We start from the raw sequence: 23,007 nt of genomic DNA, 5'->3' as shown, positions 1-23,007 counted from the left end.
GTGGCATCAGAGTGCTAATAGACTCCGCTATCATTCCTCTGCCATCACACAAACATTTGCCTTCAAGCATCCATACTTAAGCAGTTCAAATTACTGCATATGTTTTTAGAAAGCCTGAATCCTTGTTTACATTTGAATGTGTGCTAATTTACCTTGCGTGCATGGAGAACTAAATGTAAAACATGTAAGTGGTTAGGCATGCCTTTGTAGATGGTACTTGCGTTGCCTTTTCATGCCTCAAGAAAAGAAATCCCCCAAAATATGTTGACTACAAAGCAAGCTTGTAATTGAGGGTTGATGCAAAAATGATAGACTGAGATTTAGGCCACAAAGAAAACAAGAACACAGACAAAAGCCAGCGAGTTATACACAGTGAAAAACAACTGGTGTGCAACACACAAAGAATGATATTATAATGAAGTACATTTAATTTAGATCAAATAAGAATGTGCAGTCAGGTGATTGCTGCCCTCAAATTATTTTAACCAGTGTAATTCATTTTCAGTGAAAGATCAAAAGAGAAATCATGCATGTGTCTATGTGAGGCCTTTGTTCTCAGTATGACATGTGCTGTGACCCCTGAAGCCATGAGGAAACGCTTAATCAGATTTACGCTATGGAGCCACAGTATTTTTCTTCAAAAGGCACTGGCCACATTATAACCAACGTGTGTGATGTCAAATAACCATATCAGAAAAAAAGATCATATGGGGCTATCAGTTGATTAAGGATATGAAAAATTCATTATTGGCTTCATAAATAAATATAGTGTTCATTTTAAAATGTGAATCACTGGTACACAATCCATAAAATTAGCCATTGAAATGAATGGTAAAAAAATTACATTCAAATTAAATAAAATGGCTTAAGAAGTTAAAATATTGCTCAATGTAATATGTGAATCACTGGTGTTCAATCCATAAAACCAGTCATTGAAATGTGAGGTAAAAAACATTAAAATAAAATAAAATAATAAAATAAAATAATTGTCTTTACAAGTCAATATGTTGTTCATTTTAAAAATGTGAATCAGTGGTATACAATCCATAAAACCAGCCATTGAAATGAATGGTAAAATAAAAAATGAATGGCTTTAGAAATCAATATTATCGTTAAAATCAGCCAAGCAACTGCCACTGAAATGAATGGAAATGCTAATGAATAAAATTAAATAATAAAATTAATATATATGTTTTTATATAATATATATATAGTGACAGAGAGGAGCTAATATAGAAAGTTGCTGAGGCCTCTAAGTTGTGTATTGCCTAAATATCCAATAGGGAGTCCCTTTAAAAAAAGAAAAGAAAAGAAAATCACATGCACATGCACAGATGGTACGATCATTTAGAGGGAGAAGGGGAAACAAAGACAGATGACGTGTATATGTGTAGTCTATCCTACGCTGCTTCTACTCTCAGCTGGACAAAAAACAAAACACATATTTCTGACTAGACATACAGTATACAATGACTTTGAATGAGTCTTGTCTACTGTCTCAACTCTGAACAGTTCTGTAGACAGTGCATTAAAAACAGACGAGTGGCCTAGTGGTTAAAGTTTGATTTTAGATAGGGGCAAGACAAACTCCAGGTGAAGTACTTAACCCCGTGTTGCTCCAGGCGGGCTGTGTCTGCAATTACTGACTTGTAAGTCACTTCATGCTACATGACAACCAAGATAAAAAAAGATTCAGGCCCTTTTCTGTCCTAGCCCTTTGGCTTTCTACAAACATGACATGTGATTTACTCCAATATGAAGATTCTGAGTAGTTTTTCATAATAAAATACAGTGATAGAATAGTAAGTAACATCACCAGATCATGTAAATGTTTCACGGGCACAAAACGATGCATCACAACTATAAGTTTGTCTTAAGCAAGACTGCAGCGTACAGTTTTCCAGCTGAGCTTGTCTTTCATGGCTGCGCTTCGTACACACACATCTGTTTCTCATTGAGACGGAATTCCTGAGTGGATCTGAGGTGATTTGTGCCTGGGAGACACTAAAGACAAGAAGCGGACCGTCTCAGAACCAGAATCTGCTTCCTTCCAACTTTGGGTTACAATCTTTTTCTTCAAGTACGTTTGTTTTTACAACTTTCTGAAGCCAGTCTCTGGCAGAACAGCAGACCTTTGTTCCAGCACAAAAGCTGCTCACTTGTGTAATCAGGCATGTGCTATTTTTCTTGAATGACAAGGTTCAGTGTCAACATGCAGTAGCACAGCAGCAACCAGCAGAAGTCATAATACTAATGAACGGTCTCCTTTCAATTATGGGATGCTCAGGGGTCAATAGTCAGTGAGACATTCACCAGAGTGTGATCAGGTGCTTTTAATCAGAAAGAAGCATACTTTCAGTCACAAAGAAGCAAGACTGTCTAGAAACAAAGAGAAACAGACTAATGGCTCATATATAAAAACTGCAGAGCCCCCTTGTTGCAATAAAGAGAAATGCAACTGAGAAATAAGTGAAAACATGAAGTTTTTAGCCAAAATTAGATGTTAAAATATGATTAATACAATATCCTTGTCAGTTCTGTTGTTTTCTTAATGAGGAAGAATGATTATGTTATTTCGGAAAGAAATTAATAGAAAGTTCAAAAGAACAGCATTTATTTGAAATAGAAATCTTTTGTAGCATTATAAATGTTTTTTTTTTACTGTCACTTTTGATCAATTTAATACAATATCGCTTAATAAAAGTATTAATTTCTTTCAAAAACAAAACATGATCCCCGAACCCAAACAGTATAGTGTACATGCAGCAATTTATCTGCATATGCAATTCATAAATAGGCCTGTGAAGTAATTATAGATATTCATGAGGGAAATTATAAGATATTAAAACAATATCCTTGTTTGTTGTTTTCTCAATGAGGAAGAATTATAATTGTTTTATGGCTTATTACTGAATATCTTGATGGAAGACAACAGGATGTAATAAAAAAAAACTTTCTGTAAATATTTACTTCACAACTTAAATAATAATAACCAGCAACAGTATTAAAACCTTATAGCACCAAATATTTTAAGCTTGTGTATTCATGTCGTGGAATAACCCATCAAAAAAAACCAAGGAACGTTGGCATATCCAAATTTAGGTTATCTAGTACAGGACATCCATGAATTTCAAACAATTAAGACTGGTGAAGATAAATCAACAATCCTTTAAAGGCTGTTTTAAGATGAGAGTCGGATAAGAAGAAAAAAGAGCAGCATTCTTTTAATAGCAGCTGTCCTGTTTCTGTAAGCTTAATATCAGAAAAGGGTAAGCACTCTAATAACAACATTCCTGCCGTGCCTCCATCCCGCTCTGCTTCAGGTCAGATCTAGTGCTCACGGGCTCGGGAAGAGGAACTCAGTGCTTGGACCTTGATCTATTTCTGGTCTGGCTGCTATTTATAGAACATTCGGTACTTTATAAGAGGAGGCCGGAGGAGGAACGTGGGATGTGAAGGGATCAGATGGATAAAGAGAACTTGGGAGAACTGTGGGTCAAACTCACAAAACTAATCCTGACACCCTTTAAATGAATTAAGGGAAGGAGCAGCTGAGCGAGAAATCAATGGAACAAATCACCGAATCGCTTTGGCTAAAAATAAAACTGTTTGGTAATGATAAATTGAAACTTAATAACAGTTTTCTCTCTTATAGTGACAACATGAAATCTGTCTTTTTCGTGTATATTTTATATACATGCAATACTGTTCAAAAGTTTGGGTCAGTAAGATTTTATTTAATGTTTTTGAAAGAAGTCTCTTATGCTCACGAAGGATGCATTTATTTAATAAAAAATACAGTAAAACAGTAATATTGTGACATACTGTATAATTGTTTCTATATTAATATATTTTAAAATGTAATTGATTGCAAAGGTGAATTTTCAGCATCATCACTTCAGTCTTCAGTGTCACATGATCCTTCTAATATGCTGGTTTGCTGCTCAAGAAACATTTCTATTATCATCAATGTTCAAAAACAGTTGAGCTGCCTAATATTTTTGTTTTCAGGATTCTCTGATGAATAGAAAGTTCAAAAGAACATCATTTATTTGAAATATATATCTTCTGTACCATTATAAATGTCTTTACTGTCACTTTTTATCAATTTAATGCATCCTTGCTGAATTGAAGTATTAATTTCTTTCAAAAATAAGCTTCTATGAAAATATTACTTTACCTCTGAAATATATTTAATTTCTTTGTGAGGTATCCTAATTCAGGAAAAATACAATTAATAACTAAAAAAAATTACATTTCATGATCCATTCAAATCCTGATGGATCATATCAAGTCCAGCCTAATGGAATATTCTGATTAATTACATTTTTTTTACATTATGGCACTTCAATAAAAGTCGTTTCATGTTCTCTTTAATATCTTTTCCTCACTTCAGACAAAATCTGACCTGTAAGAACACCAATTAAGAATATATACAGATTATAGCAAATCCTTTAGAGGGAATTTGAAATATAATTTTCGGTGTACTAATACAACGGTACTAAAATACAACACGACTTAAACTGGTTTCTGTCAGTGTCAGCGTGGCGCCACTATAACGGAACACAGACAACGAATGTGGCAGAGCGGTGGTATAACTCAAGCTGCTCATGTCATAATATGAATGCCCATGCTTCCCTCAGGCCTGTGCAGGAACACTTTGTTCAAGCCGTTGTGTTCCCCTATGAATCTCTAAAAAGATCATGAGGATGTTCACACGCTACTATCCAGCAATCCAGCAAAGCATAGTGACTAAATATGCTGCTGTTTCCCTGGACTTCATTTAATGGCCAGAGGAGTTCCTGAATGTAGACAGCTGCCAGATTAAGTGTTTCCTCTTTTTCTGTGTCTCCGTCTCCCGCTCTTTCTCTATGGCAATATCTTGCATGCATTTAATGGTTTACATCAGTCCTAAATTGACCTCACACACAATAAGACAACATATTTTACAGCCAAGGCCAGAGTGTTGTGATGAGAAGTGCTATAATAAAGTGCTCCGTATTTACTGTAATCCGCTGTGCTTCTGTTCATTAAAAAGGACAGTCCACCAAAAACTGAAAATTCTGTCATCATTTACTCCCTAAAAAGATATTGTTTAAAATTTGTTTTTATCTCTCCATATAATGAAAGTCAATAGGGACCAAAGGTTATTTTGTGCCCCATTGACTCTCATTGTATGGACAAAAACATTAAGAAAAAAAGAAAAGAAAATGACTTTATTTCTTTATGTTATACAGGTTTGGAACGAGTTAATAATGACAGAATTTTATTTTTGAGTGAACTATTCTTTTAAAGGTGAAGTGTGTCATTTATGTGCCAATAGTTGCACCGTACAAAATTGTAAGAATAATTGTAAGACTTTTCTTCCCTATTGTGATGTGAAATGGCTTCACAAACAAGAAAAAATGCAGAGCAGGCCTTGAATTTATCCATCGGGATTTGATTGGATCGTTGGATGGTTGTGGTTTGCTATTGGTCGATCTCATGTGAGTGACAGGTTACACACTTCACCTTTAATGCTCGACAGTACTGATATAACTCATATTTGTTGTTGGAGAGTTCTTAATGTTTCAAGTTTTTGTACATTTGAGGTAAAAAGTCCATCTTTCCACTGCATCTGCGGACCTCTACGGAAGGAGCTCATTGGTATAAGAGATAACGGATAATACGGTTGGGAATATCCAGTTTGGTCACCACGTCCACAGCTTTGGTGCCCAGGACGGTCCTCAGGGTGATACGGCTCAGCTGCTGCAGGGAAAGAGGGTTACCTGCAAAAACACACAATGCAATGCAACATTTAACACTTACATCAATAACATTTCAACGCAATACCAGAGAATGTCTAATAAGGGGAGAAGTTCCACTCTCAGTAAACTTCCGGCTTCTGAACTGGTTGCAGTTCCACTCTGATTCCATAAGAGGGTGCTCACAGGACGAGTGCAGAATGAATGGAGGTCTATGGCGCTATACCCCTCAAAATCCACTTTTCTCAGGATATCATTTTTTGTCTAGTAATTTGAATGTTGTATTCGAAAGGAGATGCAAAGAAATTACACATTGCTGGGTGTTAGATTTTTTAGAGTCACTTATTTGCTTTAAAAAGTCTTTTAAAATGTCAATGACGTCATACACATCGTACGACCAGAGATACTGCTTTACGGCAATCCTTCAGTCACTCTGGTGCGTTCGCGCTCTGCACTTTCTTTTCTCTCGAGGCATCGACAACACAGCTGACACAGGTAAACACACGTGCTAGACGAGTTTTTGTTTTGTTTGTTTCTGGTCCCGCTTCGGATGCCACGATGCCATCAAGTGGTATCTCTGGTCGTAATCAGTCCTTCACTGACCAATCAGCGTTCATTAGCAGAATGCTAGCGTGTTATGGGCAACAACAACTCAACCTGTAAGAAATCGAAAGGACATAAGTACTCGTTCATTCAACTTTTGACCTATAACCCATGTTGAACTTGCAAAACCTACAATCAAATCTGAGATTTCTCAACGGCAATCGGGTGAAAGAGACAAATTTAGCCGTCCAGCTCCATAGACTCCCATTCATTTTGCACTCATGGGCGATTGCCCCCAGTGGAACTCTGGTGGAACTACAACCAAAATTCAGTACAATAGGACTTAATAGGGAGTGGCCAGGCTCTCTGTAGACGGGCTCTGGCAATACCATTCATTTACACATGAAGAAGGTTTCGAACATCATGAGCGTGAGTAAATAATGATAGACCCTTTTAGGGTGAATATAATATTGGGTGGCAACCCTTTCACAACCACATAACATCCCCTGTATGTTGACATTGCCCTCCATAGAAACCAAACAAAAACAGACAGATGAAAGAGAGCATTCTAGAAGATAAAACCTTGCTTGATAACATTCAAAATCAGGACCTCCTGTCATATCATTTCTGAATGTTTGCATTCTCAAATTCTTTTATTTCAGTCTCTAAGTGGCCAGGAAAATATTTATATGCTCCTAGGCCACGGATTCTCATTAATGTGGTTTACATTCTGAAGAGGGGCAATGGCATGTCGTGTATGGACGGAGTTGCGGATGAACCTTGCGGATGAGACTAATGATGGATTCCAGGCCAACACCAGAATCCAACTTTTAATCTCATCATCATAAACTTCATGTATTTGTTTACATCACACACCAAAAACATCCTGAGCAGCACCTAGGCAGCAGACCTGGCAGTGGATCACTGGATCCACAACACTTAACATTAACATAACAGATTTTATTTTTAGGCACATTTTAAAGATCATTGAAAGCATAGTGAACATACCAAACTAATAAACTTTGAATTGATTCCTCATGCAACACAAAGGCAGTTTTTGCTTTTATATTAAGCCATGAGCACCATCTGCTGGTCACTTTCACTACTGGTTTTATTTTGCCTTTAAAAAAAAATCACATCTACTATATAATAACATATATATAGTGACCAGAATAGAGCAGAATATTACATTTTATGTCAAAACATTTTGTTTTTTTATTTGTAAATTTATACATTTTAAGTTTTATTTCCATATTTATTCTTTTTTTTTTTCAATCCTGTATATTCAGTCAGCCTGTCTTATAAAGTAATGAATGTAAACCATATAACATATCCTACAACAAATGTAATCCATTTCAAAATGCAATTTGAAGTGCCCCTATTATGCTTTTTCAGATATTACCTTTCATGTAATGTGTAATATAGCTGTTTGTGAAAGTAAAAGGTCTGCAGAAGTTTCAAATGGAGTTAAAATAGTCTCCCAGATGGAGACAATTTAAATGGTAAATGGAGTTATTGTCTCCCAAAAGAAAGAACCTATTCTGAACTGCCAGTCTTACTTACTGCTTGAACCCAAGTATGTTTGCAACAAATTTGCATAATGCCAGGGTATGGTCTTTATTGGCTGCCCATGAACAAGGATGCCATTGTTACTGTTTGTATCACAGCTTCAGGGGCTTAAAATCAGATACGGTAATGGGTGTTTCGTTTCTGACACATGCTGTAGGTGGTCAACCAATCACAACAGACCTGAACCTTCAAAATAGCATACAATAGCTGTTTTGATTTGAACTCACTCTCATAAAGCTGAAGGCACTGCGCTGAGGGCGTATCTGGGCTTGTGTAGTCGACTGGCTTCCTATCATATTTGTCTCTGGCATAAATGTTGGCTCCGAACTCCACCAGCAGCTCAATCATGTCCACATTGTTGGACTTGGCGGCGTGATGCAGAGGCGTCTTGTGTAGCCTAGCGGCGTTCACTCGCACACCTGCACACAGGCATATCATACAGGACGGCTCTTCTGACTTTTTTCATAAAGATTTCAACACACCACACCACTGTTCATGAAAAGCCTCACTTTGGTGATGTCAGATTTAAACTACCTTCTATAGTAGCACATTCTTCAATGTTTGCACACATGACAGAGCTCTTCACAGTCTCACAGCTCATGGGATCTGGTTTTACCTGCATTCAGTAGCACCTTGACACACTCCAGGTGTTGCTTGGCACACGCCACATGTAGAGGAGTACCATAGTACAGGTCATAAGCCTCCAGACTGGCTCCTTTCGCAATCATTAACCTCACACAATCTGCATTACCTGCAAAATACAGAATATTCTTACGTTATATGATGCATAGACAATTATATCACTAAGAAAGTTTAGTTTATCAAAACAATTCTTCCTCTGTGAATGTATAAAATTATCTTAATGATTCTTTGATACTACATAAATAGTAAAAGGTCAATATAATATATCAAATTATATATAAGCAAATCATATATATTATATAATATATATGAGGGCATTATTTTGATGATATATATATATATATATATATATATATATATATATATATATATATCATCAAAAACATCACAATAATGCTGGAATAATTCACGTTTTAAAGTCTCTTAATACCAAGGCTGTATTTATTTGATCAAAAATATAGTAAAAACAGTAAGGTTGTGAAATATTTTTAGATTTTAAAACAACTGTTGTTTATATTGTATTTATATTTTAAAATATTTTTTAAATGTCATTTATTTCTCTGATGGCAAAGCTATCCTTCAGAAATCATTCTAACATGAGACTTTCAAAAACATTAAAAGTACAAATTATTCCAAACGTTTGACAGGTAGTGTTTAAAATGACTTTACACATTCTGTAATACTACAGAGATTATATATAAGGTCAATAAAATACAATTTAAAGTTAAAAATGTAAAAAAAAAAAAATAATAATAATAATATCGACTTACTCTATGAATTTGTGAAATTACCTGACAGATTCTGCAGTAATACTACAGAAAAAAAGTCAAAATCTAATATAAAAATGTTTTTGATAGTCAGAACTATACACTTTAAAATAAAATATAAATGAAATGAAATAAACTTTAAATACACTACAATTCACACCAAACCTCCCATGCAGGCCTCATGTAGAGGGGAGGTGGTACGTGAGGTAAGGGTGGGGTTGATTTTTGCTCCATACTCCAAAAGAAGCATCACACACTCGAAGTTCCCGATAGAGCAAGCATCACATAAAGGAGTGCTACCATCCACGTTCCTTGCATCAACCTGCAACACAACCCCAGACAGAGGAACCTTTCAGATGGCAGTACTTACAATACACCTGTTTGTCTCCCAGGCCTTCAATAAGAACTGTATGTGTGTGCCTGGTACCTGAGCCCCTGCATCCAGCAGCAATCTCACACACTGGGTCTGTCCTCGTGCAGCTGCCTCATGGAGGGGAGTGATGGAGTCCACAGCCACAATATTCACTGAAGCTCCACTCTGAATCAAACTCTGCAGCACTGACACCTGACCCTGATACGCAGCCTTATGAACCTCTGTCCTCTCTGCCCAGAAACCTATAGATCCACACACATGTATCAAATAAAGCTGTTACGAGTCAAGTCACTCAACAGATCTCTTCAACTCTCATATTCTATTGATGGATGATATATTGATATGGTACTAATTTCAGTTTATGTGCTAAAACTTAAATATTAAGCATTAATATGTTGGTCATATGGAGAAAAAACATGACAGGTGAACTGGTGTGACATGGCTCAATAATCAAGATATTCATTCCTTAAATTCTTACTAATATATATATATATATATATATATATATATATATATATATATATATATATATATATATATATATCTCAAGAATAACACTACGGTGTAAAATAAATATAATAATTGTCAACAGGACGACAGGCTGTATGGACATTGCGGCATACACGCTTTCCTTGTGGACTTACCGATGTCACCGAAAAAATATGGTCGTGCTGTCTCCACTTCCATCTCTGCTTTAGTACACTGGTGGACAGTAAAATTTAAACTTAACAGTTCGCTAGTCATCAAATTAAAGCAGGAATCATGCTGTTTAGAAATGCGGCACATACATCACGTGGTCTGTTCTGTTTTGGCACTTGCTGTGACGTTTTACTGTGAATGCTGGGAGTTGTAGTTCAGTGTAAATGTAGAGGGCCCACAAAAGTATTTGCACACAAATGTATCAATGTCTGTTCATTAGAACATGAGTTTTTAACCTTTACAGACCAAGGGGCACGGCATACCAGATAACACTTTACAATAATTAAGAACATTAACAATGCTTATTAGACAGAAATGAATAGCTAAAGGTTTTAATGGGATCCACTTTCAGGGGCCCTGGTTGATAATCGAAGGCAATATGACTATATTAATAGTACATTTACATTTCAAAATATTTCAAGGCAATGTAGCACATTCATCATTATTAACACAATTAGACTTAGACACACATACACACACACACACACACACACACACACACACACACACACACACACACACACACACACACATAAAGTTAAATGCGTCACTCAATTCACGAACTTAAGACTTTTCAAACAACAGTCCATTATAGGCTTTTTTTTTTAATAAAATGGGTCTCTGGGGAATATATTTATTATTTATAAGTGAGGTAATCAATGATGCGCTGTGAAATGTCCAGTTTGGTGACCAGCTCTAGAGCTCTGGTGCCCAACACAGTCCTCAAGACGATACGGCACAGCTGCTGCAGAGACAGAGGGTTACCTGCAGAAACACAGAGAACAGCAGATTAACAATATGATATAACAACAGTCATATAATGTCTATGCAGATTGTTACATACTCTCATAGTGCAGCAGACAGAGATTAGCAGGAGATTCGTGTTTTGTGTAGTCTCTAGGTTTGTGACCAATGTTATCGCTTATGTTGACATCTCCACCGAACTCCACCAGCAGCTCCACCAGGTCCTCTCTCTCGGCTCTCGCCGCATGATGCAGTGCCGTCTCATGGAACTTGGTGGCATTCACCTTTGCACCTTTAAGAGTTTGAAAAAATAACCATGCTGAATGATCTAAAATTGTGCAAAATAAAATAAACCAATAAAAAAGAGCCTCACCTGCATTGAGCAACAGTAGGGCACAGTCGAAGTGAGCTTTAGCACAGGCAGCATGTAATGGCGTCCCAAAATAAATGTCAAAGGCCTCCAGCAGTGCTCCCTTAGCTATCATAAGCTTCACACAGTCTGGGTTACCTGCACAGAGATACACTCTCCGTAACCATCATGACAAAACACACAAGTCTAAACACAAAGCAATCCTCCTCCTGACCTCGAATACAGGCCTCATGGAGGGGGGAAGCCGTGAGGGCGGTGAGGGAAGGGTTGACAGACGCTCCGTGATCTACCAGTATCTTGACACTTTCTATGCTGCCAGCAGCGCAGGCGTGACAGAGAGGAGTACTTCCATGGATGGTGCGCACATCCACCTACACACACACACATGCTTTTATGTGGCTAAATGCTACACTTTTTTATAATTATTTTAAAAGTTAATTTTAATTCCTATAAATGTAAGCCTATCAGTAAAAGAAAACTTTAGCATTTTTAGAATTCAAATAGATAAATAAATAAATAAATAAGGAAGCTTATTGTGTAATTGTTTATGAATCGTTTTTCCAAATAAGGGCATGCCCGGATATACATGCGCTCATTAAAATACACCTGTGGTTAATCTATAAAAAGTTAGTGAATATAAATAAATGTTGGAGTGATATTAGGTGTTTTCTAGCTGACTGTTTGGTAAAAAATAAAAACAAAACAGTTAATTTTCCACAAGTTAACATGTTTATTTCGCAGTACCGAAACCATTTGAGCCCCATCCGTCGAGCATTTGTTTTTAAAACATTGGTGCCATTTTAATTAATAAATACAATTTAAACAAACACACAGCTGTATCGTTTTCTGGAAATTGGAGCTCAACCCACCTGAGCTCCTGCCTCCAGCAGTATTTGAACACAGTTTGGATGGGCTTGGATGCAAGCATCGTGCAGAGGTGTGAAGTTATCCACAGTTACGATATTAACTAATGCTCCTGCTTCTATCAGCTGCTTTAACTGCAGAGCTCGACCCAGAGACGCAGCCTCATGTACCGGCGTACGGTCAGCCCAGTGACCTAGACATGCACTTCGTTGTCATTTATTTTACCTTAGGTGTGTCAATAGATCTTATAGTAAATATAATTTCACACTCTATTACAAAAAAATGTAAGCAATTACAAGGACAAGGACTAAGTTATGTGTCAGACGCAATATTATACGACACATACTCACCGATGTCACCATAGAACGTTGATCTGGCAGCGGTAATTTCCATAATTGCATAAACTTACCTGAAATTCAACAAATATTATTTATAAAGCAGGCGAACAACACGCTGACAAGGTAAAACTTGAGCTATATTTAGAGAAGCCGCATCTGTGGTTTATTATGATTTGCGACACTACGCATCGAATACGGCAAATAATGCTGGGAGATGTAGTTCCGCCACCGTTACCACTCACTCCGTCCCATAAAATAGCATTAACTCGATATAAGGTAATACTTTTTGACCTCTTCTGCAATGTCTTTAATATTAATTAAAAAGGCTCACAAAAACCCTTACATTTTATATCATTATTCTTCGCATGCTTTTTGAAATGTTTTTTACCATTAATTTTTATAAAAAATAAAACTATTAATGAATATAATGGATTTTGGAGTGATATTAGGTATTTTGCTTCATGATGTATTTGGTAACAATAAAAACACACAGTCAGTTTTCCACAAGTTAACATTTTTACTTCGCAGTACAGAAATCATTTGAGCCCCATCCGTTGAGCATTTGTTTGTTTTTTTAAAACATTGGTGACATTTTGCACAGGGCCCCGGTCATGTCAATACTGCCATAGACATTTTGGTCCTTGCTAACATGTCAGAGCCGTTGAGAAGAACTCAGCAGACACTGGCACTGCTCCTCTCTCTGCTCTGAAGTGAGGGAGAAGGAGAGCTCCCTAACACACACTAGACAAGCAGATTCCAGACTTACAGTTAAGCAGCTTTTCCTGCTGATGTGTGATAACCTCCGTGTAGTGGCCTTAGAATCACGGATAACCCATCAGAAAAGAGATGCAAGGCAAAGCTGAAAGAAAACCCGGGCCTTCCAACAAGTAGCACAATTTACAGCTAATGGGGGGTCAGTTATGTCAAATCACATGAGCATATTGCAAAACGAATACTGTGTGGTTGGACACGGATTACATAAAAGATTATCTAAACTTTGTGTGCTTGATACTTCCCTTCGATCTGTAAACACAGGAAATTGGAGAAATATAGCCAACTCAGGATACTAATATAAGCACCAGTTGTAATTTGTAGGAAAATAGAATAATGAATAATCCCTGGAAGTTATCTCAGAAGTAAATAGCTTCTTTTAAAAGTAAAAACGTGCTGTTAAACCGGACCAAACTCGAAACAGATCAATTCGCAATTTTGCAAACCCAGTCCCCCCTCTGCTTTAAGGTTATCTTCTTTACAGCCAACACCAATACATTTTAAAAATATGCATTTCTTCATCACTTGAATACATCTGTTAATTTGGCATCTTTGGACTTTTCATATCCCATGTCTAAGCAGGTTGATAAAGATCACATGATGGAATCTAAATACAGGGCATTGATAAACAATCAGTGCAAAATGGATCTTGCTTCCTGATTATAAAAAGCAGACTGGCAGAACCTTCCCCCCCTTCTCCCCCCAAAAACGCTAAATTTGTATAACAGTTTACATGAAATTCCATTATGGGCAAAACATACAGTTGTATAGCCAGCTCGCCCAATTTGGTTGCCATTTTTTTCTTTTCTTTTTTTTTTAACATTAAGATAATGATCATCTGAATATCTGATATTCAAGAGCAGCTGGAGCTAGTTTACTGGTCAGCAGCGTCACCGAAGATGTCATTCTTCTTGCGCTCCATTTCAGCAAAGTCAAACTCTGTGCCCGTCATTCGCTTGTAGATGTCTTTGATATCGTCACAGGTCGTCTCGAAGTGAGTCGTAGCATCGTAGGAGCGAGAGATGAAGACCTGGGTGCAGATAAATACAAATGTATCTTCAAAGTACTGTAATCACTCTTCGTATATAAAGTGAGCACAATGTAAACACTTACCTGGCTGTCAGATCCCAAGTCAGTTGGTGCATACTGATCACTAATGCTCACAAATCTGCAAAAAGATCACATACAGCAAAATTATTATTTTTTATCTGATTGCTTTTACATCAAAAGTAAGCTTTAGATGTCAGCGAGCGCACGCAGACTCATGCAAACGTACTTCTGCTCAACTGGTTCCAAAAGGTCCAGGGCTGGTTTGATCTCTTTCTCAGGGTCGTTGGTCTCCACAGTGGTGCTGACGATGGCTACGTATTTACCCTGGGCTGCCACGTTGTGTGCGTAAGAGATCATGCACACATAGATATCTAAAAGAAGAATTTAAATGTACAATAATTTATTGTTTAATGTTTGAAGTCAGTCATTTTTATTCTCACCAAGACGCCATTTGATCAAAAACAGTAAATTTATTAGTACAATTTAAAATAACTTGTCAATTTCAAATATATGTTAAAATGTAATTGATTCATATGCTGACAAAGCAGAATTATCAGCATCATTACTCCAGTCTTCAAATCACATGATCCTGCAAAAATCATTCTAATGTGCCGATTTGTTGCTTAAGAAACATTTCTTATTATTAATGTTGAAAACAGTTGTGCTGAGTAATATTTTTGTGGGAACTTTGAAACTTTTTTCAGGATGCTTTTATGAATAGAAAAATTATAACATTTATTTGAAATAGAAGTGTATAAAATGTCTTTACTATGAATTTTTTATGTCAATTCATTTATTTTAAGAAAAAGTGCATTAGGCCTTTTATAAATGCACTTACTTCATTCTTTGTTTCTTGTTTTTTTAATTAATTGGAAAAAAATACATTTTTACTTAACACATTTTTGAACGCTGCATGCCATCATTTTAAATTCGGTAATATCTTAATAAATGTCACTTTTAAACTAAAAAACCGTTCACACCAGAATCTTTTTTTAATTGTGGAAATAAAATTGCTTTGAAAAATACAGAAATTGAGGCTTCCTGTCAGACTAACCGTGCTTCCTGTTGACCTGGTTCTGAGGGATGATGATCTGGCAGGAGTTAGCGTCGCTGGTGTTCTTGATTGGGTGGTTCATGATGCAGATGACCCGCATCACCTGACCCACCTTGTTGACTCGGTCCATGACATAGCTGGGGTCGCAAATCAGCTGCTTGCAGCGAGCGATCTGACCGTGAAAAACAAACAACATTAAGTCATAGAACATTTTAAAGATAAATAAGATATCACACAACTTGCAACAGACTCACCTCTCCCTCGGATTTGACGCCCACCACTTTGCCGTTCTCTACAACAATTTCCTCAATGGGTTTGTTCAGCATGTAGGTTCCTCCATAAATGGCACTTAATCTGTGAGTGACAAAAATAAACTACTAGTGCACGTACAGAGTAATCTAAGCACACTACACACAGACACATTTACAATGCTGTGAATCTATTAATGAAAATTAGTGAAAATATCAGTGGTAGAATAAGTAGTTGGAGAAACTCACCTGGCGAAGCCTTGGGGCAGCTCTCCCAGGCCATAGAGAGGGTACAGATATGGACTCTTTCCATACCTCGCCAAAGACTCACTGTACAACTTGATCCTGTTTATCGTCTCCATGCAGGGCTGATCCAGGTAGCTGGACAGATAGGAAGCACAAACACCACAGCTTTAACTTCAAGGGACAAACAGTGTTGTAAGTGAACTTTCGGCAAAAAGAAAGATGAGTTTTTGACTCACTCGTCTGTGCGGTAGAGTGCGAGAGCGTGGCCGGTGAAGTCGACAACATCCTGTCCGAGGTCGAACTTTTTGTACACATCTCGCATGGTGGTCTTTTTAGGGTCAACTCCCTCCAAGGTCTTTGGGTCGTTTTCATCGAAGTTGGCAACGAACACGAGGAACTTCCTGAATCGCCTTTTCTCGAAAAGCCCCATGAGGCCTGAGAGAATTAATACGTGTTAAAATATTTTTATATAAAAAAATAAACATTTCTCCATCAGCTCCATGACAGCACACACTATGTTTGGGTGGATGAAAAACATGCTAGCATCTCTCAGTTTTGCAAAAATTTAAGAGGAACTACAGAATTGTTATACACCCTACAATTACATCATGGTTTAAAATTAATTAAAAGGGAAGTAGGGCGAGACACCCAAAATCTGCACTTCACTGCAATTCCTCTTGCACTTATATTAACACCATGTCATCCATTCAGGCCACGGTGGTTTGGTTCAGATAATAAAACACTCCAGCCCAGTTGGCTATAGTCTCTGCCTCAGACGGCAGGACCATGGGCCGCCCACAGCCTGTTCACTGACCATCGGATGAACATTGAATACAAAAATGGCAAGAGCTGGCTTAAAATCACCAGTTTAAATGGGATCCTTTTGGCAGTCAAACAGGAAAAAAGAAGAAAACCCAGAAGAAAAATCTCTGCTGCATTTGCAAAGTATTGGGCCTTAAATCTTATTTGTTCTTAGCATTAGATTATCAGAACCGTACAAATGTCACTTACTCGATGCCAGAGCTTCAGTCTCAGTGGAGGGCACTTTATAGATGCTGCCCTTTTTGTAGACAAAGCTGCCCTCAATCACTTTGAAGTCTAGGTAACGTGTCACCTGTGTGATCAGCAGCATACGCACCAGCTGACCTATGAATGCAAAAAAGACACAAATGGCAAACAAACTGATCAAAACGGCAATGCTGACTTCTTTCCATTCATTGATGTTTTGTATTCTTGAGGTATTTCAAGAGAGACAGAAAACTGCTAAGCAACAGGATAAGTGTGGCCGAGGGATCCAGCAGCGCCTGGTGCAGAGCGATCCAGAACGTGCTGTGTATTTGGCCGAGATTACAGATTCCAAGAAGTGAAGCGTAAATTTAGAGTGGGATGTTGTTGTTGCTTCTTACCGTTGGCCATTAGAAACTTGGGAATGAGGTCCACGTTCCAGTCACGGCCCTTTCCCATGGACTCAGGTGGGCTGCCAGGAAGGCTGAAACGCTTGTACAACTGCGAGCAAACCAAGAGAAATGTTAGCATCTGTGGAGATATAGAAAAGAGCTGTGGGTTCAGAGGTCAAACGGCGACTTACATCCTCCAGAGGGGTGATGGAGGCACTATCCCCTCCATAGTAGGAGTTCCTGTCCATGTGCAGCACCTTCTTCCCCTTCACGGACATGATCCCGGACAGGATGCATTCCTAGAGGAAACGCATGAATGCAGCTTCAGTACAACACATCTCAGACATGACACCACAATGACCCCAGGCATTTCAAAATGTAGTCATGGTTTTCCTAATATAATGAATAGCAGTATTCTAGTGGTTTTGAAGCAGGCTGTATCTCCATATTAAATAAAAACATAAATTACTATCCATCTTTCTTAGACAAAGCGTGCATTATTTGTTTTACAGAACCAATCCAAGCAGGTCAACATCCAGTAGACATGCCTTTAAAACAAGCCTTTACTTCTTTTCAGTGGCAGTGTGGAGTAGGTGAAAGGGACAACAGAGGAACCTAAGCTTTACAAGAATTCCACAACTGGAACAGACAGCTTTACTCAACATAAACTGTAGAACACGTTTGCAAAAACAACTTAACCTAGTTACAGCAGTATAAATTACACAGAAGTGTAGAAATAAACTGAGCAGCTCCCAGTGAACACTCCCAACAAATAAGATTTGAGCTATTTACAACAGGATAAACATCTACCCATTTAAGGGTTGCTATTTTGGTATTATGTTTATATTATTACAATATTTATAAAAAAATTTAATTAGCTTTTATTTTTCATTTCATTTGATTTAAATTTTAGAAGTTTTATGTACTTTTGAATGTTACATACTTTTTATATATTTCTATTTGTTTAGTTTTTCCAGTTTTAGTTCAAGTAATTTTAGTAAGTCAACTTTAAATTATTTTAGTTAGTTGTCAAGACTACATTTTTAATTCTCATTTAGGTCCTTCATCTAATATTTTTTATTTCAGCTTTATTTCAAGTTCCGTAAAAAGTTATCAATAATAACACTGTTCACAACATCTTAACAACGCACATCACATAGAGCTTTGTATAGAGAAATATTATAGAAAGATGACAAACATGGAGGTTTAAGATATGCTAAAACATTTTTCTCCCAAAGGCCATTTAGAAGCAGCGAACCAACGGATCATGTGATGGTGTGGACTTTACCCGCAACGCAGGCCAATGAATGACAGTTGACAATGACATGTACTCTCAAGACGATTAACAACAGTAACTCATTTTCTGGCAAGCAATAACATTGTTTTCTTCATTACGAGCTACAAATAATTTGACTTCAAATGTCCTGATGTTGCATGAGAGACCTATCCGAGCCAAGGTCTTAGCGTTACAAATATGCAAGCAAATACCTAGACAACGGTTGCTCTGCATCAGGCTGCTAAGACAGGTTAGGATGGGCTACACACAATAGGACCTAGCTAATCAAAGTAGTTGAATACATGATGGCATTATACTACTAGATGCAGAAAACGTTTATGTAATGTTTACATCATTTTTAATTCACAAACCCCTTGCTCTATGAAGTAAAATGCATGCCTGACACAAACCCTAACTAGCAAATATGTCTTCGGACATCACCCGGTCAGTGCACGCCAAGATAGTTGTTAAAAAAGGCTTGCTTTTCAGCTTTTTTTTGGTCTTGGAGGGTATCAAAAATGCTGTTTAACACAAAAGGCAGTTTCTCATGCCCACAAAATCAATGTCCATGACTCAACTGCTCTCAGCTCAAGGGATGAGTCATTTAAAAAGGAAAATCTTAAAACAAAATGACTTTAAGCAGCAGTAAGGGTTAAATGTTAACATCCACTGTAAAGTGTACGGTTCAGCCGCATGAGTGAACACCTTCTCCTTACTAAAGAATCAGGCTGCAGTCACATGAAAGGCCCTAAGAAACCCTCATAACATTTTTATTGCATCCCTCTTTCATGGCGTTGAACACCTGCTGGGATCCAGCATTCTGGCTTTAGATAACGCTGTTATCATTTTAAAAATCATCACGCTCCAGTTAAACACTTCTCCCACTATTCCTGCAAAAGCAAACTCAATCATCCAGTAATTGATGTCCCTTTTGTTTGCCGCCTTTGCCAGTAAATCCACTGTAGATGATTCATCACAATTGATTTAGCAGAGAAAGATGTGTCTACACAATATGAGACAGTATAGCTGCCAATAACAAGAGAAGAAAACAGTGACAAAATGTAACAAGTGTTTTACTATAAATCTACTATTACAATAAGACGCCGGTATAAGAATTCCTATTATTGCATGCGATAAAATGGACAAGAACCTTGTGACATTTGTTCTATTAAATCTCGGAGCGGTTTAAGCATCAACGCTCCTAACTTCCAGCCACTACACCGGCCTGCTCAGGCTAAATGGATTATGCAATAAGCCATGTAATACCAGAGCTGTACTGTGCTCAGAGACTGTAGCCACAGGAACTGAGAGGAATTCCTTATAAAACATCCGAGACGGGAGCATTGTTGCTTTTTTATCGCTCACATGCACCCTCAGCTTACCATCCGTGTCTGATTTGCAGAACTTAAACATACGAGGTCAGTCTCAGTTCCTCTACAAAGCAAACCAACGCCTATCTGTTGCTTTACTGATAGCCTAAAGCACCTCTGAACAAAAACGTCCTCTGTTCACTTCCTATATTTCCTGTTTTAGGGGAACCACTTTAAACTCATTACACGAATCCAAACCAATAAAATGTGCATATTCAATATCCACAATCAATAAATCTTTTTTTTGTGCACACTTGAGTCTGGCAGGATTAGTATGGATGGATCACAGTTCAAAATCAATACAAACTTAATGAGACTACAAAATTAACTGAAGGCATGAAACAGAAGATGCCCCTTTATTGCCCATTGTGACGTATATTAAATTGACATGGCTTATCGAACAAGAAAAAAAATGTATGGTGGGACTTGAATTAGTTTATAGGGAATTAATTGGATTGTTGTGGTTTGGTATTGCAGTGATCTCATGTGAGTGACAGGTTGTTGCACCAAAAACATCATTAGAAAAGAGATGTCACTGTGAGGGAACGTTATTTTGATTCATGAATACAAAGGCACAGGAATAAACAAATTGTGTGAACTGTATGGCTAAATCATATAGAAATTGTCAATTTTTATTTCATGGTGACTTTAAGAAGCGAAATAAACAAAACGGTTTACTTGATCTTGCTTAAACCAAAAGGAAGCAAAATATTCAGGTACAGTCCCACCAAACAATCATTTTCATCCTGAGTTTTCCCCCTGATGAACAATATCTAGATAATTGTTTACAACAATGTATACTATGAATAGTGTAATTTTGCAGCTAATAGCGTAGCAGATCTGTTTTATCATAAGCATGCATCATGTCGTCTGTGTTATAAGCATAAAATAACTTCCTGAAGAATAAACAGGCCTTTAAAGCGTTGTAATTGAATATGCAATAAGAGTTTTCTGTTTGACTTGAGGGTGTGGTTGTTTACTGACCATTATTGACTCAATAAGTAATCCCAAACTCGGTTTATTCTGTCATTTCATTTCGAAGGAAAATATGAAATAACCCTCAACCCTTAAAATAAACCATGAAGTCAACCTCGTGTAAAAAAATAACACCTCAACATTGAGGAAGCCATTGGTAACATCATACGCTACGTTTTGAAAAGTAGAGGAAAATACTTCATGCAAACTATTTTCTATTACCTTAAAAGAATGATAAAAACACTCTACATAAGTAATTAGTGATCATTTATTAGCTAGACACAGCGCAAGCTGTCTTGTTGGCACTGTCAAAACATGAAAGCCTCAATACAAGCACGCTATCTGGTCTCAAATATCACACTAAAATAACAAAACACAAGAAGAATCTTGGTGCGTTATTTGCATGATATAAAATAACATTAAAAGTGATATAAAATACTCTTGTGTAGTCACAAGCCACCGTCAAATTTGTAACGTTAACCGAGGCCTGTGAGATAGCATTAGCCGCGGCTCTGACCGAGCGCCAATGGACAACTATAACTGATGCTAAAGTTAGCATAGAAGCAGATAAGCACATCACGCACAGTTCTAATGAATGTCTCTTAGCTCGAGGCTAACATTAGCGGTGTAGCTAATTAGCATATCCGATAGAACAAGACTGGCTGCTGATTAGCATGAAGCTAATTTTAGCATGTTAGTAATTAGCCTCCTAAAGTGAGCGGTACATTCAGAGCAACGCCTAGCAAGATCGAAACAGACTCTGATTGTTGCTTTTCTACACATCTTTACATCAAGTAAGCGTGCGTATTTGGATAAGATGATATTCTGATACCGTTAGCCCGGTTCCCAACACGATAACGTCGTATTCTTCATTCATTTTTCCTCGTCTTTAATCCCCTTTTCCTATGCGTCGGCGCGAAGAAAATGGAGATCTTGCAAAGCTGGAAATGAAAGAAGTGCGCTGTCACGTCACTCACAGAGGGTGTGGCTGAAGTGGGCAGGGCGTGCGAGTTTACGCGTTCTGAGATGCGATTGGTGGACTGTGTTGTCAATCACCGAGAGTGAAAGCGCGCCCCTGATCATCACAGTGACTCGAATCTTTTGATACGTTCACAAAAATATATCACATACGTAAAGTAAAATATATTTCAATTGTACCAGGCATTTGATTGTTTTCTATTGACTTATGTTAATAAAGCTAAGACAATAAATTCACGATATCTTGTTGTAGTAAAATATAAGAGGCATAAGATTATGCGAATATGGATGTATATGTTTTATAACTTCCCTTGTTGAAAACTCATTAAAAATATCGTTACGCCAGTAGGTGACGACTACTTGGCGTTTGAGTGAGTCATGAAATCGTTCATTTATAAATGAAACAAAAGTTACCATAATGTGTAAATTAAGGCTACCAAATAGCTGTAAAGCCAAGTTCATAGGTTTCATGTCATATGAAAAGGCACAAATAAATAATTAAAATACCACATGACTTGATAGGTCAAATTCAACCTATATTTAACCAAATTTAAATTTCTAATAATTTTAGGTTTATTAGAAATTCTTTATCAAATGAGGCTGCAAAGATATATTTTCACTCAATGATTCTTTCTCGTTTCACATATTGTTTGACAAGCTGGTCTAATACACATTTCATAGCTCTAAAACAATATTATACAAACAAGCACTTAAACATTTTAAATAATAGCTTACTTGGCTGGGAAAACCTCATTAAGTTGGGTGTTTGTTCATAAGTAGTTCATAAGATTATGTATGGTTTAGCTCCTCCTCCTCTGGCTGATTTTATTCATTTTAAAACTATTGAAAACAGAGTAACTAGAAGTGCAACTAGAGCGGATTGCATAATTCAATGTAGGAAAACTTCTTTGGTCAAGCTGTTTTTTTTCATTCAGAGCATCACATCAGTGGAATCCTACACCACAATCAATTAGAGTTTGAGTTGGTTG

The 23,007-nt window shown here is 37.2% G+C and overlaps 3 protein-coding genes across 4 annotated transcripts; all 3 read right to left on the bottom strand.

Moving 5' to 3' along the window:
- Positions 1-4,363: 4,363 nt before the first annotated feature.
- Positions 4,364-10,471, bottom strand: asb13a.2 (ankyrin repeat and SOCS box containing 13a, tandem duplicate 2). Of its 2 annotated transcripts, XM_081363118.1 has the most exons (7): positions 10,427-10,471; positions 10,283-10,340; positions 9,693-9,880; positions 9,431-9,587; positions 8,473-8,607; positions 8,084-8,275; positions 4,364-5,768 (listed from the first exon to the last, which is right to left on the bottom strand). In XM_081363118.1, the coding sequence occupies exons 2-7, from the start codon at positions 10,323-10,325 to the stop codon at positions 5,641-5,643; spliced, it is 843 nt and encodes a 280-aa protein (XP_081219244.1). In that variant the 5' UTR covers positions 10,326-10,340; positions 10,427-10,471; the 3' UTR covers positions 4,364-5,640. The 2 variants fall into 2 exon arrangements, with proteins under 2 accessions (XP_081219244.1, XP_081219243.1); XM_081363117.1 differs by having other exon boundaries at positions 10,283-10,427.
- Positions 10,472-10,493: 22 nt separating this feature from the next.
- asb13a.1 (ankyrin repeat and SOCS box containing 13a, tandem duplicate 1) lies at positions 10,494-12,902 on the bottom strand. The gene is made up of 6 exons (XM_081363119.1): positions 12,666-12,902; positions 12,321-12,508; positions 11,666-11,822; positions 11,455-11,589; positions 11,182-11,373; positions 10,494-11,102 (listed from the first exon to the last, which is right to left on the bottom strand). The coding sequence occupies exons 1-6, from the start codon at positions 12,706-12,708 to the stop codon at positions 10,975-10,977; spliced, it is 843 nt and encodes a 280-aa protein (XP_081219245.1). The 5' UTR covers positions 12,709-12,902; the 3' UTR covers positions 10,494-10,974.
- A 245-nt stretch (positions 12,903-13,147) lies between these two features.
- gdi2 (GDP dissociation inhibitor 2) lies at positions 13,148-22,134 on the bottom strand. Its single transcript, XM_081363558.1, has 11 exons — positions 21,873-22,134; positions 17,611-17,718; positions 17,429-17,528; positions 17,034-17,168; positions 16,259-16,457; positions 16,026-16,157; positions 15,783-15,882; positions 15,529-15,700; positions 14,701-14,845; positions 14,538-14,592; positions 13,148-14,454 (listed from the first exon to the last, which is right to left on the bottom strand). Exons 1-11 carry the CDS (start codon positions 21,915-21,917, stop codon positions 14,299-14,301), a joined length of 1,347 nt encoding a protein of 448 aa, XP_081219684.1. The 5' UTR covers positions 21,918-22,134; the 3' UTR covers positions 13,148-14,298.
- Between the last annotated feature and the right edge of the window lie 873 nt (positions 22,135-23,007).

Source organism: Scardinius erythrophthalmus (genome assembly GCF_964197995.2).
Source record: "Scardinius erythrophthalmus genome assembly, chromosome: 4".
Lineage (NCBI taxonomy): Eukaryota > Metazoa > Chordata > Actinopteri > Cypriniformes > Leuciscidae > Scardinius > Scardinius erythrophthalmus.
Note: the sequence above shows the minus strand (reverse complement) of the source record. Positions and strands in the feature narration are given on the sequence as shown.

What these genes read in the sequence shown, in the direction of transcription:
- gdi2 (XM_081363558.1), bottom strand. Translation starts at nt 21,917, where the DNA reads ATGAATGAAGAATACGACGTTATCGTGTTGGGAACCGGGCTAACG. An exon ending in TGTTGGGAACCGGGCTAACG is followed by an intron (nt 17,719 to 21,872) that starts GTATCAGAATAT and finishes CGTTTCCTCTAG; the next exon opens with GAATGCATCCTGTCCGGGAT. An exon ending in GACTGAAGCTCTGGCATCGA is followed by an intron (nt 16,458 to 17,033) that starts GTAAGTGACATT and finishes TAATTCTCTCAG; the next exon opens with GCCTCATGGGGCTTTTCGAG.
- asb13a.1 (XM_081363119.1), bottom strand. Translation starts at nt 12,708, where the DNA reads ATGGAAATTACCGCTGCCAGATCAACGTTCTATGGTGACATCG. An exon ending in AACGTTCTATGGTGACATCG is followed by an intron (nt 12,509 to 12,665) that starts GTGAGTATGTGT and finishes GTGCATGTCTAG; the next exon opens with GTCACTGGGCTGACCGTACG. An exon ending in CCTACTGTTGCTCAATGCAG is followed by an intron (nt 11,374 to 11,454) that starts GTGAGGCTCTTT and finishes AAACTCTTAAAG; the next exon opens with GTGCAAAGGTGAATGCCACC.
- asb13a.2 (XM_081363117.1), bottom strand. Translation starts at nt 10,424, where the DNA reads ATGTGCCGCATTTCTAAACAGCATGATTCCTGCTTTAATTTGATGACT. An exon ending in TGCTGGATGCAGGGGCTCAG is followed by an intron (nt 9,588 to 9,692) that starts GTACCAGGCACA and finishes GTTGTGTTGCAG; the next exon opens with GTTGATGCAAGGAACGTGGA. An exon ending in GTGCCTTCAGCTTTATGAGA is followed by an intron (nt 5,769 to 8,083) that starts GTGAGTTCAAAT and finishes GTGTTTTTGCAG; the next exon opens with GTAACCCTCTTTCCCTGCAG.